This window comes from Corylus avellana, chromosome 1 (genome assembly GCF_965113065.1).
Source record: "Corylus avellana chromosome 1, dhCorAvel1.hap1.2, whole genome shotgun sequence".
Taxonomy (NCBI): domain Eukaryota; kingdom Viridiplantae; phylum Streptophyta; class Magnoliopsida; order Fagales; family Betulaceae; genus Corylus; species Corylus avellana.
Window position 1 is genome coordinate 2,963,860 of NC_142490.1, and position 18,211 is coordinate 2,982,070.

The window sequence follows — 18,211 nt, forward strand, 5'->3', positions numbered from 1 at the left end:
TCAACATGACGGTTTGTAAATTCATATTACAAAATTAGCAGATTAAGGTTAAAAAGATCTAATTCATTTTACACAATATTTTATTATGATAATTTTTTATATGATTCGCGAATTTGAAATTAGTAAATTAGAATTAATAAGTCTAAATTAAACCTGATTGAATTGCCACCCAGATAAGAAAGAGAGAGGGGCTATCAGGCTAGCTGGGCCTTGGAGTTAGGTGCAAGTAAAGTATATGGTATGATCCTACGCGTGCACTCAAAAATACAATCAAATCCAGCTTCTTCCAATCCTTCGAGAATGTCATGGGAATAATTTGGAAGAGTTAGGCAATTTTTGACGTCCACAGAATAGTATAGCAAGCTAGATATTGGAGATTACTTTTTTTCAATGCATATTAACAATGAAGAGAGTGAAGAATGAGAACAAGAAAATCATGAGGCAGATGATAAAAGAAGAGGCGCAAAAGAAACTACAAGTCTACAAACAGTTGGGTAGGGCCTAATGACGGCTTGCCATTAGCTGTATGGAAAGCTAAGCTGTAATATATTGCTTTCTTCCCATCTAATGCAGCAGTCTTAATCAATTATCGTGATTATCTTCCCCTTACTATATCACTACTATATATACAAGCTACCCACAAGTCCTCTTCTAAATCATATTCCCTCTTATCTTTCTCTCTAAAGTCTAAAGCAACCATGGCCATATATCTTTCCTTGACAAACGCTATTGCTTCTCTTTCTCTTTTGGTGCTTGCATTTGCTCTCCCCATCACGGGCCGACCCGCCACTTTTCTGGAAGACTTTCGAATCACGTGGTCTGATTCCCATATCAGGCAGATCGACGGCGGGAAGGCAATCCAACTCGTTCTTGACCGAAATTCTGGTACAGCTTTTCGTGGGGTCACATGTGTTTTTAGTATATAGTATTTTAAAAAATAAAAAGGCTTAATTTGGACTATGATCATCATCACGCACTCAGAAATGACAAAAAGTATTATCTGAATACAAAATTGTGTTTGTTTTACGTTTCAGGATGTGGGTTTGCTTCCAAGAGGCAGTATTTGTTCGGGCGTGTCAGCATGAAGATTAAGCTGGTTCCCGGAGACTCCGCCGGAACTGTCACTGCCTTTTATGTACGTTAAATGTACAGTACTAGAATTTATTAAAAAAAAAAAAAAAATTCTCCCTCTTGGTATTTATTTTGTCTGCTCTGATTAATTTGTGTGGCAGATGAATTCAAACACCGACTCTGTTCGTGACGAGCTGGACTTTGAGTTCTTGGGGAATCGGACAGGGCAACCGTACACAGTCCAGACCAATATCTACGCTCATGGGAAGGGTGATAGGGAGCAAAGAGTCAACCTTTGGTTTGATCCTGCTGCTGACTTCCACACATACACAATTCTATGGAACCACCGTCAAATTGTGTAAGTTTTACACTTTCGTAAGCATGACCGACATATATATGTCATGCTACAATATTATTTGTCATGTAATAATTGAATTAATCTGTCGGTGAAAATCAGCCTTTAAAACAGTGTTAATATTGTCGGTGTACTTTTGGTGCAGCTTCTCTGTGGATGATGTGCCCATTAGGGTGTACAAGAACAACGAAGCTAGAGGAATCCCATTCCCCAAGTTTCAGTCCATGGGGGTCTATTCCACATTATGGGAAGCCGACAACTGGGCTACGAGAGGCGGGCTGGAGAAGATTGATTGGAGCAAGGCACCTTTCTATGCTTATTACAAGGACTTTGACATCGAGGGATGCCCGGTGCCGGGACCGGCGAACTGCGCCTCCAACCCCAGCAACTGGTGGGAGGGAACCGCCTATCAAGTACTCAGTGCTCTGGAAGCCAGAAAGTACAGATGGGTTCGTATAAACCACATGATCTACGATTACTGCACCGACAAATCGAGGAATCCGGTGACCCCACCGGAGTGTGCTGCCGGAATCTAAATTGCAGAGCAACCAATCAGATCATATGATATGGACTTACGTGTGCGTACATGTCCTTGTACACTAGTTGTGTGATAAGAGTCATTCAAATTTGGATGGTATAAATTAAGGGCGGGGGATATATGTTATTCTCGTGTGTATATCATGTCGATGAAGCTTAAGTTTAAGCTCCGGGGGAGGGAGAAAAAAGTCAAATCCTTCCTGTGGGCTATACGTGTCTGTATTCTGTAGGCACAGTACGTGCCAATAAAGTTTATGCAAAACTGTGAAAAGGATGTTCTTGTTCTTTATATGTACATGTTTTCAAACACAAGAAAAATCTGCTTACTTTCAATTGATGAACCAAAGAAAAAGGACGATCGATCGGTCTATGTATTAGGTGGTCCATTTATTCCATTATGTGGCTACAAGCCAAAGAAAGAAGAAGAGGGTAACGAATTTCTTTATTTGAAGAAAAAAAAAAAAAAAAGAATAAGGTAAAGGTAATAACCCAATTGTGCAGAAAGTCATGACCTATCAATTTTGGCCAAAAACAAAATTAACAATTGACCTTTTTATTCCTATTATTTTTTATTATTTTCTCCTTTTTCCTAATCATTTGAAGAATTGTGGGTATATGATTTCCATGGTCGTCCCTGAAAATTAATATTAATGTATTATTGTTTTTTTTATTCGGTTTTAATTTTCCGCTTCTCAAAATACATAGCAATTTTTATAAAACTCTTTTCCTACCTTTTTGTGCTTAAAATAACTAAAAAATAAAGTGGATTAAATTGGCCGTGTGGCCACCCTAATGGGAGGAGGTGGCCGTGTGACCACTTTTCTCATCCAATGAAGGTGTCCTCACGGCTCATAGCCATTCTCTTCTTTTAAAAAAAATTTTATTTGTAAAGAGTCCACTCTACTTACGTTTAGGTTTTCTCAATCATACTCCATATATAGGAAATATGTTCTTAAATGTGAACTTTAACGCCACAATTCACTTAAAGAAAACAATTTTTATTAAAACACTATTTTCAAACCAAAAAACACAAAATACCTACCCAAATAAATTAACCAAACATAACCTATACCTCTCAAGTGGGCTCTATAGCTAGCATAAAGCATAGAGATAGGGTCCCAGGTCAAGGGTTGTCACGGTCGGGGTGGTTAAGTGCACGTGTGACTGTGTGAGGATTGATATGCATTGTCATCTTTTGGTCAAGAGGATTCATAAAAGAATATGAACCACCATATAGGGCTACCAGGCCCCCTTTATCGCCTTGGTGAATGGGGTCAATAGAATTTATATTAGATCGTACTTGTTACGCATTTTCAACACAATACATAGCATATCCAACACCAATTGGATTTTATAATGCTCAGAAAAAAAAAGATTTTATGAACTAAATTCTACATAAAATGATACAAGTCTCTCTAATCATAATTGGATTTTCTTTTTCTTTTTCTTCTTTTAAGTTTTATTGCTTGTATGAAATCCACCCAAAGAAAAAACTGGAAAAGCCGGTGGTCGATCGAGCTAGGCCTACGCCAGTGAAAAAATTATTGAAAGTTTTTTATTGGAAAAACAGACGGTCAAAATTATAAGATAATAAGAGATTCAATCTAATTATTTTCTCATTGGAAACAATCTTGACCGTTTATTTTTTTCACAGAAACTCACATCATGGAGATCTCTCAACAATGAGATGAGTTCTTCGCTGGCTTCAAGAACCCAATCTATTAAATTGACATGTGTTCAAAATGCATGTAATTTTCATGTACATTTTTACAATTTATATCATAATTACATGCACTTTTAGATACGTGTCAGTTTAATAGACTGAGTTGGAAGAAATTATTCTTATCTAGTTTGGACGTAAAATTTGTCTAATAAAAAATTTCCATCCATTCAGATAACAAATATGCAAAGACGAAAATGATACACTTCGAAAAATATAGGGACTAAGTTTACAAGAAAAAAATAAAATAAAAGGAAAATTTCAGATGATTTTTTATGGACCAAAAAAAACACGATAACAAAATAGTTCTCTACTATTCTAAATGTACGTACGGACAGGGCCATATAACCTGGTCTGAATATAGGGACCACAATCTGAACCGGCTTGATAGGAAGGCATTAAACCGAGGGACCTCAACACCCCAAGTGGTTTGCCGTAAGCTGTCAAAACAAGGGGACCATCCGGTGAAATCTCCAATGATTTTATTTCAGTTAACCCAAAAGTAAAAATCTTTCTTGTGACATATGATTTGATGCTGCCAATGTAAATTTGGTGGGACAATGTGATCGGCTCTATCTGATGATTTCAATATAAAGCTGCTCACATGCATGGATATACAGAGCCAAACACAAAAAATGGTAAATTAAGTCTACATGTACGATGATAAAAGTGAGCAGATAACATTTAAAGAAATGGCCAGCAATATACTCAACTAAAAAGTAACATTGATTGGGAGTGGCTCCGCCAATTTCAATGGAGGGAAAACCTAAAACGTGTGCGGTTCTACTTCTCAGTAAAAAGATGTTTGCAAGCCAAAGAAATGATCACCGGAGCCCAAAGTCACTATCATAAAGCATGAGTTAAGAGAAGCTACGTCTCTTAGGCAGGTCCCATTCCACTGTAAAGTATAATCAAGAGAATGGGCTGATGGGTAAGATTAGGTCACAACATAACAAATCAATAGCGACATATATTACTCTTATTTTTGAGTTGGTCGGCAAATAAAAGTAATGATACACACACTCTCACTTCTACACTCCTATTCTCACTTTCTGATATGGCTTTTAAAATTACTATTGGATCAAAATCTAATAATGATTCATTCCAAATCTAACTGTCATTTTAAAAGCCAAGTGTAAAAGTAAAAGTGTATGTGTAGCATTACTCCCGCTAGTAAAGTTTCAAGATGTGCTAATTTTATAGCACAACAAATAGCTAAATGGGCCATGTGTTTGGAAATATTTCCTCCTTATCCCTAGTGATCTCTTCCATCCGTATCAGAAGTAAAAAAGTCCTCCTCTTAGTTTTCCCTTTCCCATGTATTGCTCAGAAAAAAAAAAAAAAATGAAATGAAAAAAGCCACTTCATTGTTGCATAGCAGGTCATAGTTTAAGAAAAATTATAGTACAGGTGGGTAAGAACTAAGCTTACATCGGATGCAACCATAATGTAACATTGATATACTGGACATTGTTAATGAATAAATTGAAAAAGTGTTTTGTTGCTGCAGTGGGAGAAGAAAGATTTAACCTTGTTGAAAGATACCAGCAACAAGAGCAACTTTCTGGTCTTGGTCATTGTACTACACCATTTGGAGAAGAAAGATAACCTTGTTGAAGACACAGAATTTACATTTTAGCGGCTTTGATTTTCACAGCAACTGGCTCTGAACAGTATGGACAATTCCCAAAAAGAACGTTGAATGACCTGTAGTGAAGCATGCACAGAAATCACGAATCAATCAATAATGAGAACAATGGAGAACTCAACACAAAAGGACACCTCTTTTAGTATCTGAAAGCTAAAGCTATATTAATGCCGAACCAATCGAAAGACACAAGGGCACTAAAAACTCAACGTACTGCCTTGTTGTGGTTATTGAGCGTAACCAGTCCCCAAGACAAACACTATGGAAAGCCTTACTGCAAGTGGAATTCTCACAAGTATAGTCAGTTCCGCCTCCACTCTTAGTTCCCAGCTCATCATCTACAATAAAATTGCAAAAGTGATTGATGTATGCACAAATACTTAGTAAGACAGAAAACATCTAAGAAAATGTATATAGCAATACCAACAGGAAGATATTGTGCATAACAAATTCCACATTCAACTTGCTGGTTATTCTTCTGTCCATCAGTAGGCCTTGGCAGTTGAGTCTCCAGAAGACATGTAAGATTTTCCAAGTATGGTTTGTCCTTTGCCCTATACAGATGATCAAAGTACACAAATAAAGAATGTCACTGGTTAATGCTTGTTGATCAAGAGAACAGTTTTCAGAAAAATTAAGGAAAAGTATCTACTAATTCAAAGAACTTTCGCAATACATGCTGGCAAGATACAAGCAACAGCTAACTACTGCAAGATAAAATATGGCAAAACAAGATAGAAAGATAAAATTGACTCTTTTTCATTTTCTAATACATAAAAATAAAATAAAAAAAACAAAATATTACATCATTAATATGATCCTATCACAATTCTACGTCCTTTTGCATTTTCTTCTTTTGTGTGTGTGGGTGAGAGAAGAGAGAGGGGGGGAGGGAGGGGGAACAGGTATACCACCATTCACCTTCGAAGCTGAGCCTGATATATCAATAGGAAACCCTACAGATACTTAGCCATAACAGATTGTTGCTAATAAAAGCAAAGGAGTATTATAGATTCTAAGTGAGCAAGCCTGCACATCCAAAAATGCCATTCCTTTCATAACTACATGAATGTTGAATGTTTTGCTACCTTTATATGACAAATATCAGATTTAAAATGCTGATTAAGATCCATAGAAGAAATCGAGAGTTTACCATTTTCTGCTATTTCTCTGCCATATCTTTCTCAATGAATCCACAAATGAACCTGAACCCATAAAACGACACCTGACACAACTTATTCAATGCTGAATGAAAAGATAAAACTAGCAGCAGCACTGCCGGTATATAATATTGGATAACATCTCACTCTGGTAAGGATCTAGGATTGTTGGCATTTATAGACAACACAATGAAGCAATCGTTTCCTGAAAAACATATACTATTAAGTTTAATACCAACAAACAGAAAAGATAAATGCTTTGTCAACACATGCATGATCAACCAATGGCTCACCTATATTGATTTGCCGCTCGGACATTGAACGAGAAGGATTTTTTGGGTCAACAACCCAAAGTGATCTATCAATATCATCCAAAATAGACCAAAATTCCTGAAGCTCCTTCAGATGCTGTGCACAAAGTATTGTAGTTGCATCCTTTAGTGAATGTAAGAACTCGTGAGAAGATCAAAAGAAAGAGATATACCGTGTCCTACAGCAGTAACTACAAGCAAATAATGAAAAGTTTGTGACTTCTTAAAAAAGCCTGCAACAAATACCTCTCCAAACTGCTGCACCACATCCTTTAATCTTGAGTTTTTTGACCATTGTAAGTCAAAAATATATGGTACATCCTGAGGGAGGAAGCTCAAAGAATAATTTAAGCCTATAATGCAAAAACTTCAATTACCAAAGAGATTAAAGAAGACCAACCGCTGATACAGAAGGTGGACTTTTGGGATAGGCTATATCCAATTGAATTTCCATAAAGTGCATTCTGCCCTTCTCATCTCTGCCGATTAAATGTAGAAAAAGGCTCAGTCCACTACATGAATAAGAAATATGAACAAGTGAAGAAATTGAGAAACCATGACATGTAATAACAAACATAGACATTCACAACACATCTAAAAAAAAAAACCATATACATTCACGACTAGACAAGATAGCAGGCTATTCAAGCAACATCAGAGGAACCCCTCAATAAACTTCACAGCCATAATAAACCAAAGATTAGGGAAATAACAAGTTGCTATCTTGAGTTTTAGGTTAGTATCAAATAGCTCTTTAAGTTTTTAAATTTTTGTAATTTACTCCATAGGTTTTGTCCTATTTCAAATAGATCATTCCTGTTCATTTTTCCATCAGAAGCCATATGAAAACCCAATTATATTCTCAAAGAAAAAAAAAAAAAAAACCCCCAAAAAATTAAAGTAAATAAAAAAAGGTCATCACCCCCCCCCCCCCCCCCCCCCCTCATTTTGCTGCTGTAAACACCAAGTACATACGAATTTGGAGGGGCGCAGAGGGGGTGGATATAAGCCTGTTAATGTAAAAGGGAAGGCAAAAGAAAACCTTGACCATTTTTTCCAAAGGGAAAATAATTTTAATTGGATGAATAATGCAAGCAAGAACATCTTCTCTTACAAGATTCGAAAGCTAAGAAATGTCAGATCTTCGCCCAATCTCACCAGATGCTCCCATCCAACCTCTTCTATCTGTATATGCAATAATCAGAACAAAGATCCTAAAAGATATATGTCTTTACTCAAAATAATAAACTCAATGCACTCTACCATGATTGTTCATGAAGTACTCAAGGTTCCAGATTTCTACTGCATATTATGGAGAGTACAAGTTTATAATTGAACGTTGTTTTATTAATTGATGCTGGTATGGAATAAGAAAAATACAAATGTTCATTACTAAACATTTGGAATGCTCCATTTCAAAAGAAGATTCGGGTTCTGATCAGTCCTGGGCTTTGTTAGTAGTAAAGGGAAATAAAACAAAAGAAATATCTTATGTAGGAAAATGGCTATTGATGAAACAGAATATTAAAGGCGAACTAACGCATATGGCTGTCCTATTCCCCATAAACCAACACAGCTCTAGACCAAAAAGGCAGATCATTCCTTTTGGGAATCTAAACTTTCGGTTCATCTTATAATTACTCTTTTAACATTCATATATGATTAGTGGGAGTTTTCAGAGACTTAATTTCTTCTTGGATTGTGAAGAACGTTCATCAAGATGAACCCCTATATTTCGTAATAGACTTAAGGGATGGTATTGAATCAAAACAATAAAATATAACATAATAGAATCCATAAAAGAAATTCATTTTAACCAAGGATGGAGGATCTTAGGATGAAACGACAATTACGTCATAATTTCCTTTTTTTACTTTTCAACATATACCTCGACTAGATGATTAATATTAGTACATCCTATGATCATGGAAACATGGTACCCAAAGTAAAAAAAATAGGCACAGGAAGACAATGGGCATAATTTCATAATGCTAGACTAGATGGAAGTACTGTTATACCAGAACATGATGCTTCAGTCTTGAATAGTAAATAAAACTGAATGCACAAAAGAATGAATGGCAGTAGTAATGGCCTATGATGAAGTCACCTCAGAGTACACTGTGCGGTAAAATGTAGACGATTTCGCCAGCTCTCTGCATCTAGTCTGTTCAGTTTGTTCCTGTAAATATTTAAATATTTTTAACAAAAAAAAAAAAGAAGAGAGAGTACAAACCCTTAAAAAATGCGTGTCTTGTGCATGTGATAATAATGCCCCCTACTTTCTATCTTCCAAGTAGCACTTTCAAAAAGTCTGTGTCAGCCGATTTCTTAAGACACAAAAAGCCATCAGTCTTTCACCTTCAAGTCAATTCGGGCTTTTCCTTTTCCTTGAAATCCGAAATCTCAAGAACTGTGTAGTCTTAGGACTTAGTAGGCATCATTTGAGATGTCAATTGTGTAAATTTTCTCGTTCTCATACTATTTGGAATTTCATGCATGAATTTCGTAACTTCCAAAAAAAAAAAAAATTGTATGCTAGAGGTAGAGTGGTTATAAAATGAGAATGATTGTAATAAAATAGAAAGGGTGGAGCCCCTGATACCATAATTCACAGTAGCATTGAGACAATAGACGGGGATGGGTGGCAACGATTGCAGTGAAGATGATGGCAATGGTGGCAGCAGTAGCTAAATGGTATCAAAAAATGATTGCAGGGATGATGTTGGCGGATCTACTAATAACAATGACCTGCCAGTGCAAACCATAGTAGTGAATGCAGCAGAGGCAATAATTTTGATGGTGGGAAAGTGGATACGGTGGATGCAATAGCGGTTAAGGTAATGTAACAATGGGTCCTTGCTGGTTATGGTGTTAATAATATCGGAAGCGACGGAGAGTGGCACTGGTGGTGAAATGCCAGTTTAGAGGCATTAGCAGTGTGAATCGTGATAATCATAGAACTTAGCAGTGGTTGCGAAAGTGGCACCGGCTGTGAGTGTGGTTGGATTGGTGAGCAAACCAATCTTCGTAGGTGTAATGTCAATGGCGGCGACAAAATTCAGCTTAAGGCAATTGCAAAGTGGTTGGTATTTAGAAACAAGGTGTTCCTGATTTCGCTTTCAAAAGTTTCGTTTAGAAATTTAATCAAACAGTTGGTGCACTTGCTTTCATTCTCGTAAACAGCCATAATCTACTAACCAATAAATAGCACTAGAACCGACCAAGGTACCAATTGATAGAAAACACAAAACCTAGAGCTGGATATCGCAGCGATGGAGAAGGCGTACCATTTGATTTGTCAAGAAAAACACCAAAAATAACTGCTGTTCCCGATTGTCGTTGTAAGCGTCACCGTAACGTATATGTCGCCTTCCCCGTCCAACTCTCCGTCACTTCAAATTGGTATGTGGTTTTGTTTAGAAAAAAATAAATAAATAAATAAAATTGGTATGTGGTTTTACTGTGACTATTGAGTAAGATGCTGGGCTAGCCCGCTTGGGGGATCGGGATCAGTTGCTCATAAAAAGTTACTGAAATCCTGGCCCTTAATCTCATACAAGGGTTTATACGCTGCGACCTATTCTACTATTTAAAAAATAATAAAATATTATTTAAATTAAATATATATATATTTTAAAAAAATTAAATAATATTTTATTATTTTTTAATTAGTAGAACATGTAACAGCATATAGACCTTTGGATGAAATTTAATGGCTAGGATTTCAGCCATTTTTATTGGGCAATTCCCAGCTATTGTTGGGGATCCCGATCCCACTAAGGATGAGTATCGATTAGGTCAGTGTCGCTGGAGCATTTTTGCCTACTATTCGTAAAAGTTGATTAATCAACCGACTTCATACAAAAATTTCGACTTTTTCGGTTAATCGGTTAATAAATGGTCTATTAATTGTTGGTTATAAGATTTTATGTTAAGATTTATCAATTTCCTTGTAATTACAAAATCAATAAATAATATGTTTTATAATTTTTTTTTTAAATGTAAATTTATGGAACAATGACCAAAATGACAACAACAAATTAATTGCATAAACAAGAGCAATGTTAGGAACCATATTTTTATCTTTCTAAAGTTGATATGACTTTCAAAATCATCATTTGATCAAAATTCAAGTATAATTCATATAAAATTTAATGGTAATTTTAAAAACCACATCAATTTTAGGAGGATAAAAAAATAATTCATAACATTATTCAGATAAACAGAATAAGGAAAATTACTAGATAAAATTCAAAATTCATTTTGAAAAATCGGTTAAATCAATTAGTTGTCAATTAATCGACAATATATATATATACCACCTATTGAACCGAATTAATGTCGAAACAATATTTTTATTCCACCTATTGGCCGTCGAAAGTCGATTGTCGTTCGGTTACAGTTCAGTGTGCGGTTAGTAAGCAATCAGTAGGCAATAAATAGTTAATCACTTAACTATTTGTCAAAAAAGATATGGGCTAGAAGAAACTCTGTGGTCCATGGTGACGATTTTTTGCATCCAACAAAGTTGGTCCAAGAATGTGAGAATCTCCTACTTCAATTCAAGGACTCATTGGGCCAGCAAGGGAGTCATCCGAATGGGGCTTGCGAAAACAGAGAGCAATGGGTACCACCTCCTGAAGGAAAGTTCAAAGCTAATTGAGATGTCTCCTTTGATTCTAAGCATAAAAGGATGGAGGATGGCGTCATTGCGAGGGACCACGATGGAATGGTTAATGCAGCACAATATGAACCGGTCCAGTTGCTCCAAGAACCTACTACTGGCGAAGCTTGGGGGGCTCTTTGGGCTGCAGAATTTTGCTGTGAGATGGGCTTCCATGATATTATTCTTGAAGAGGATTCCTTAAATGTAGTAAAGCTATTGGGGATTTAGAGGCTAGCTGGAGGCCTTTTGGACAGATTCTGGAGGGCATCAAGTTAGTTTTGAATTCTCTTAGAAATTGGCAGATTTGTCATTTGAAGAGAGATGCCAACCAAGCTGCTCATGGATTAACAAAAGAAGCAACGTCATCCTTGATTGAGCAGAATTGGATTGAGGAAATTCCAACTTGTATTTCTGACATTATAACCTTAGAGCTTCGGGCTCTTCTTTCTTAAGAGTGTTTTGTCCACTCTGACTGTATGGTTTTCCTGAGTCCTAGTAATAAAGCTTTGATCGATTTTTCTCAAAAAAGAAAAAATAGTTAATCACTTAATTTACCCACTCCTATCTAGCATCATCGTGATGTGGCATGGCCACTTTTCATTTTGATTAGTATTAATATTTTGCTCATTTTATCACATATTCTCTTATAAATTTAATAAATTAATCATTAAATTTAGTCTAGCATAGATTTACGAAGGGCTCATATAAGATCGTAAAATAATATGAGGAAAAAAGATGACATCTATATTTTTTTAAAAAAATTAAAAATTAAAAATCGACGAAGAGGCGTCTTCGTCAAAACCAACACCCCCAAACTTCATTCTTCAAACCCTCCCTCAATTTTCCCCCCAAAATTCCACTACCGTCGGAAAGCTGACTCGATTGGCCGCCGCTCGTGCTCGTTTAGCTCCTCCGTGCGACGAGCCTCCACCACAACCACGGCGAGGCCACGCTCGTTCCGCCCAAGCCCCGACTCTGAGCTCTCGAGCTACAAGTTACCCTCGATTCCTATAGCTCTCTCTCTCTCTCTCTCTCTCTCAGACCCGGGCTTGTGTTGTCGTTGATCTCAGGTAATCTTCCTCTGCTAGTTTCTTCTTTTTAATATTTTCAGAGTTTGTTCTGTGGATCTGCTTGTATGTTTGGCACGCTTGGCTTGATGTTGACTTTTCTGTGGATCTGCTTGTAATTTGATTTGTTTGAAGTGGATTTTGATTTGTTGTTGACATTTCAGTTTTGTATTTTGTATTTCAGTTTTTATAAGGCTGTTTACATTAGAGGCCGACTTGATGAATTGAGGTTATGCCAGATATGCCGTCTTTGTTTTGTAGAATTTATCGTCACTAATTTATAAATTCATATTTACAAATAATTTAGATAGTATGCCCATATCCCTGTGCTCTCATTCCCAACTTAAGCAGTAATTAGTGTTTCGCATATTCTGAGTTAAATTATTGTAAACTAAAAATAAACAAGTCTCTCATCTTAGATTAAATTAAACAGACTATGACATGAAAGAGCAAGTTTCTAACGCATAGATGGCATATATGATTTCAGGAATGTACCCCACTAGTTCAGCAGAAAATGTATCTAGAACTTTACCTGCATGTCCAACAATTCCATTTGGTTGCAGCCATATAATATAGAAATACCATTCACAGTCTATATAATTCATTCTTACATTCTTAAGAATGTGCATTCACAAAGAAGAAAATGTCAAATACAAGATTATTAAGATGTATTTGTTACAAAATAATTGTTTAAAGAATCATTTGAACAAATCAAAAGTATAGAAATGGACTTAAAGTAGTGTGAAAAATCCAAATTTGAGATTTGTAACAATCCAAAAAATGAACACCTCCTCTCTGGCTCGCCCTTCGAGTTCCAGTGCAGCTACTCTGAGACACTCAAGGTGAAGCCCTGGCCATCTGCATGCCGGCCTTGTCCTTTCCGCTGCCGACGATGCCGAGCTGATACATTCGCATTGGAAGCGGTAGCGCGTGTAAAGTACGTTGTGAAGGGGTTCCCACTGTCGATGAGGCTTGCGGAACAAGCAGCAGCCTTCCCAGCAGTGGTGGAGCTGGTCATCTCACAGTGGGGAAGGTCAGCGGTGGTGGAGCTGACGATGGGCGGGGGGATTTTGGGGGAAAAATAGGGGGAGTGGTTTCAGAAAGCTGAAGTTTTTTTTTTTTTGGCGTAGTCGATTTTGACGCAGGTGTTGTTTTCAAAAATGCACGGGGTTACAATTTTTTTTTTTTTTTTTAAATAGTGTGGGTGATGTGGCTTGGCCAACATCACCGGTGTGAAGAGTAGCATTACTCTTAACGATTGTGTCAAAATCGACTAACCCCCTCCCCCTGCAAAAAAAAAAAAAAAAAAATCAGCCTTTTGAAACCTCTCCCCCCTTTGATTTGTTTTCATGGAAGAGGGTTTTCGCTAGGTTTCCTCCCTGCAATGCATATAAACCCAAGAAACACTAATGAAGTTTCATTTTGTTGGCAGTGCTATAAGGTCACAACACTTTTCTCTTTCATTATGTTCCCATGATTGCGTTTCAATTTTCTCTCTATGTATCTATCTATCTCTGTATTTGGTTGGTGAGAAAACTGTTGGTTTTGAAAATTTGAGGAAAAAAACTGGTTTTCTGCAAATCCAAGGGATTTGTGTTTAATTTTTGGATTTGACCTGTTTTAAGATCTCTGGAGTTTGACAATCTGCAGAGCCATCATTGTTGTGTCTTATGAGTTTGTTGATGTTTCTTTGTATGGTTTTCTTAGAGTAGGTTTGATTTGTCTGCTTCGAGTAGCCTCTATTTGGTTGCTGAGAAAAAAAATAGGGAAGTAAAAGGATAGAAGAATTAGTCTACAAGCTCAGTTATTTGGTTCCACATAAGTGAGTTTGTTTCTGTTCATATTTCATTTTCCCAAATAAGGAACTAAGCTGGTGAGTAAGGTGTTTCTTTCGTGGCCAGAAGAACAGAAGAAAATGTTTTTTCTCTGTTGAATGCAGAAAAAAACAATCTGATTGAATTGGTTTTCTAATTTTGACAAACCCCATTTTTGTTTTTATGGAATAGGGTTTTAAATAGGTCATTCTCAAAATTTGATGACCTCTGTATGACCAGAACATCATCTTCTATCTCTGGGTCCTTCAGGTTCTTACGAATTTCTTGAATTTCATTTTACGTAATCGTCACTTTCACTTGCATCACTCGAATGTTTTCCGTGCTTAACTTAACATGTTGAAAATTCATGATGGAAGAACTTGCAAACTGGTATGGTGCTGTGTTTGAGTTATTGCTATGTACTTTATTTACCAATTGCATTGATTAAGCAGCTTAGATTGAAGGAATGGGTGATTCCACTTGAAACTGCCAGATGATGTTGGGACATTGCGCAAGGGCTTTGAGTTCCTTTATCACTCTCACGTTAGTCTGGGACAATGAAATAATTTCTATGATCCATCCCTACTGATGGCAGCATGTGGTAGACTTTTTTAGTGTTCTGTTGCTTAATAAATATTTTCAGGTCATGCATCCATGCATGCTTTACTATACATGTAAGCTATAGTTTACGGCAAGTTTAACTATGCAGATAGGTTATTCTAAAATATGGAGCATACGTGTGTTTTAGTAAAGAATGGTGCTGTCTGGATTTTTTAACAAACATATATAAGTTCCACAAGAGAATTAAAAAAAAAAACACAAAAAAAAAAAAAAAAAAAAAAAAAAAAGAGAAAAGAAGGAATGTTTTTCATGCTTAACATAACATGATGGAAGAACTTGCAAAATGTTATAGTATTGTGTGTTTGAGTTATTGCTATATACTTTATTTACCAATTGCATTGATTGGGCGGCTTAGATTAGAGGAATGGGTGATTCCACTTGAAACTGCCAGATGATGTTGGGACATTGCGCAAGGGCTTTGAGTTCCATTATCACTTTCACGTTTGTCTGGGACAATGAAATAATTTCTATGATCCATCCCTTCTGATGGCAGCATGTGATAGAATTTTTCCGGATACCCCGGTTTTTTTAATAAAAAAATTCAGTTTTCTTTTGCTTAAAAAATATTTTCAGGTCATGCATCAGTGCATGCTTTACTATACATGTAAGCTATAGTTTAGTGCAAGATTAACTATGCAGATAGGTTTATTCTAAAATCTGGAGCATACACGTGTTTTAATCAAGAATGGTGGTGTGTGGATATTAAAGTTCTTTAACAAACATATATAAGTTCCTCAAGGGATAAAAAAAAATGAGAAAAAAGGAATGGTAGTAGCTGTTGAATACTTGTCTTAGGTATTTCTTGTCAAGCAATATCTGCTCTTAACCATCAGAGCTGTTGCCACAACTATATGTTTTTGCTCTGATAGTATTTTGTGTTGTTTTCAGGCCTCAGCTTTATCATAGATCAATGAAGCACATTGTGAAGATTATGACATTGCTGGTTGGCATCTCTGCCTTATGGTTTGGCCTCTTGAAGACATCTATGGTTCCAAGTAGCCATACTTTGTTAGTGAGTTAATTTCAGAAGTTTGTCTATTAATCTGTTTAATATTATTTCTCCAATGTAGACAATGCTCAAAGTGCCCTGTTTCCATCTTCTTCCCAGCTACCTATCTATTTTATCATGTGTCTTGGATGCTATGGCCTATTAATGGTTGGAGTTGGTCTGATGCGGTTTCCAACTTGTCCTCAAGAAGCATTGCTTTTGCAGCAGGTATTTTTCCTTTTTTTCTCGGTGACTTAACATTGCCATATCATGTATGGTGCATTTTGGTAGGTGTCTCTATCTATCTGTGTCTGATTTCGGTGAATACCCTTGTTCTTTTTAACTTTTAAGGAACATTTCACTTAACTCCCTGAATTATCATCACTTTTGCAATCTTCCTCCTAAAGATCAATTTCTCTTAAGAAATATTTTTTACTTTCTTTTTCTTATCAAAAAAAAAAAAAAAAGAGATCAATTTCTCTCAATTTAGTGTATCAATCTTACGATTGTTTGCAATCTCACATTTTCGTTAACTTGTCCGTTAACTTTTTCCAAAATACCCTCATTTGTTTTAGGAAAAAAAAAAAATTTGCAAAGATTTAGGCGTTGGTCCAAATTTAACGGTATTTGAAAATATACCCATGCCTCAATCTTTGCAAAAAATAAAAATAAATATTTTTTCTTAAAAAAAAAAAAAAAAAAACAAAAAAAAAAAGGTATTTTGAAAATTGTTAGGATGGGAGGACATTGAAATTTTTTTTAAAAAAAAATTAAAGGTTAGATATACTAAATTGAAAGGTTTTAAACATTAGGGAGGACATTGCAAGATGGGTGACAACCATGGGAGTAATTGAAGTTTCCCCCTATTATTATCTCCATTATGATTAACCATCATATGTTTATTTTTTATATCCTTAAATGAAGATCATACTTCTTGTCATGCTTTGCAGAGTCGTAATTGTCATGTTTCTTTTGTAGGACGTCATTGAGGCCAAGGATTACTTGAAGCAAAGAGGGGTTGACGTGGGTTCTGAATGATTTGAGGAAAAAATCACTTTGTTCCTGTGGAGTGGGGAATTGCCATTTTCAGACAAAGATTTTGCAGTGACATATTTGTGGATTTTTACTAATTGTTTACCAACTTACCTCTTAGGCCTTATATGTCAACAAATTCCTTTTGTTTTGTTGCACAAAGAAAAAGAAAAGAAAAAATGAATCTCACTATTGGGATAATGGTACGAGTGAAAAATTGTGTTAAAGTAACTATAGAGAAAAAGATAAAATGATTTATTTTCTCTCATGGTCTTTTTTCCATCTTTTTATTTTTCAAAATTACCATTGGATTTGTAGAGTTTCATACATAGATTCTGAAGATCTAATAGTAATTTTAAAAAGTAGAAGGGTAGGTGAAAGATCAAGGGATGATGTATAGGCTATAGCAATAGCATGACTCTGAGAAAAATAAAGAGGAAATGAACCTTTTTTGAACTTCTTTATGTCTTGTATGGTAACTTTCTATTCAAATCTCACATCTTTAAATAAAGGATTTTGGAAGAACTCAAGGCTGTCTTGAGAGTTGGAGGATTTTTTTTTTGGCATCCATTTACTCTTTGCAATTGATTAAAAAAAAAAAAAAAGTTAAATTATAATTTTGCCTCTAAAATTACCTCATCATTCTTAAGTTGACTTCAAATCTATAACTCCAACCTATAAACTATACCATAATATTTCGAGCTGCCCACTATGTTAAAATTGGCCATCAATTTGGGTGGAAAGTATTAGAGTGTGTTTTGCATGTTAATATAAATTATCAAATTGTCCTAAAAAATGACAAAGGCAACATATGTAAGTATTCTTCTAAATATATAGGGATTGTCATGTAATCACTCTCTCTGAACAGGTGAGAGTTGCTCACACAATTACTCTTTTGAATAAATGATGGTGATTATGATATCACCGCCTTTGAATAAGTAAGGAGTGGCTATACAGCTTCCACCTCCAAACATGTGGGAGGTGGCCGCATGACCTTTTCACTAAATAGATAGGGTGACCATCCTACCTCCCCACTAAGTAGATGAGGGTGGCCAAACAGCTCTATAATCCCTCTTAACTCTTGAGGCACCTAAATAAGTAGGGGTGACCACGCATTTACTAATTTGAACAAATGTGTTATATTTGTTGTAAGTGAGAACAATTGGGTAGCTCAAATGCATGTAGAGGGCATGTTCTAACCTTTTTAATCCCAAATAACGA

The 18,211-nt window shown here is 35.9% G+C and overlaps 3 protein-coding genes across 9 annotated transcripts; 2 read left to right on the forward strand and 1 right to left on the reverse strand.

Annotated features, from left to right (window-relative positions):
* Positions 1-636: 636 nt before the first annotated feature.
* Positions 637-2,252, forward strand: LOC132171958 (putative xyloglucan endotransglucosylase/hydrolase protein 7). Its single transcript, XM_059583378.2, has 4 exons — positions 637-885; positions 1,035-1,135; positions 1,233-1,429; positions 1,572-2,252. The coding sequence occupies exons 1-4, from the start codon at positions 699-701 to the stop codon at positions 1,960-1,962; spliced, it is 876 nt and encodes a 291-aa protein (XP_059439361.2). The 5' UTR covers positions 637-698; the 3' UTR covers positions 1,963-2,252.
* Positions 2,253-5,028: 2,776 nt separating this feature from the next.
* LOC132170960 (zinc ion binding protein) lies at positions 5,029-10,313 on the reverse strand. 5 transcript variants are annotated; one of them, XM_059582123.2, is made up of 11 exons: positions 10,090-10,310; positions 8,910-8,981; positions 7,917-7,987; positions 7,203-7,314; positions 7,049-7,123; positions 6,785-6,926; positions 6,639-6,696; positions 6,485-6,556; positions 5,755-5,885; positions 5,546-5,669; positions 5,029-5,390 (listed from the first exon to the last, which is right to left on the reverse strand). In XM_059582123.2, exons 1-11 carry the CDS (start codon positions 10,090-10,092, stop codon positions 5,312-5,314), a joined length of 939 nt encoding a protein of 312 aa, XP_059438106.2. In that variant the 5' UTR covers positions 10,093-10,310; the 3' UTR covers positions 5,029-5,311. The 5 variants fall into 5 exon arrangements, with proteins under 5 accessions (XP_059438106.2, XP_059438109.2, XP_059438108.2 ...); XM_059582126.2 differs by having other exon boundaries at positions 6,785-6,899; positions 7,203-7,281; positions 10,090-10,309; XM_059582125.2 differs by having other exon boundaries at positions 7,203-7,281; positions 10,090-10,309.
* Positions 10,314-12,230: 1,917 nt separating this feature from the next.
* DPMS3 (dolichol-phosphate mannosyltransferase-like protein) lies at positions 12,231-17,142 on the forward strand. Of its 3 annotated transcripts, none has more exons than XM_059584024.2 (5): positions 12,231-12,538; positions 14,542-14,619; positions 15,859-15,982; positions 16,079-16,186; positions 16,937-17,142. In XM_059584024.2, exons 2-5 carry the CDS (start codon positions 14,582-14,584, stop codon positions 16,994-16,996), a joined length of 330 nt encoding a protein of 109 aa, XP_059440007.2. In that variant the 5' UTR covers positions 12,231-12,538; positions 14,542-14,581; the 3' UTR covers positions 16,997-17,142. The 3 variants fall into 3 exon arrangements, with proteins under 3 accessions (XP_059440007.2, XP_059440005.2, XP_059440006.2); XM_059584022.2 differs by lacking the exon at positions 14,542-14,619 and adding an exon at positions 14,802-14,950; XM_059584023.2 differs by lacking the exon at positions 14,542-14,619 and having other exon boundaries at positions 12,232-12,538.
* Positions 17,143-18,211: the final 1,069 nt, after the last annotated feature.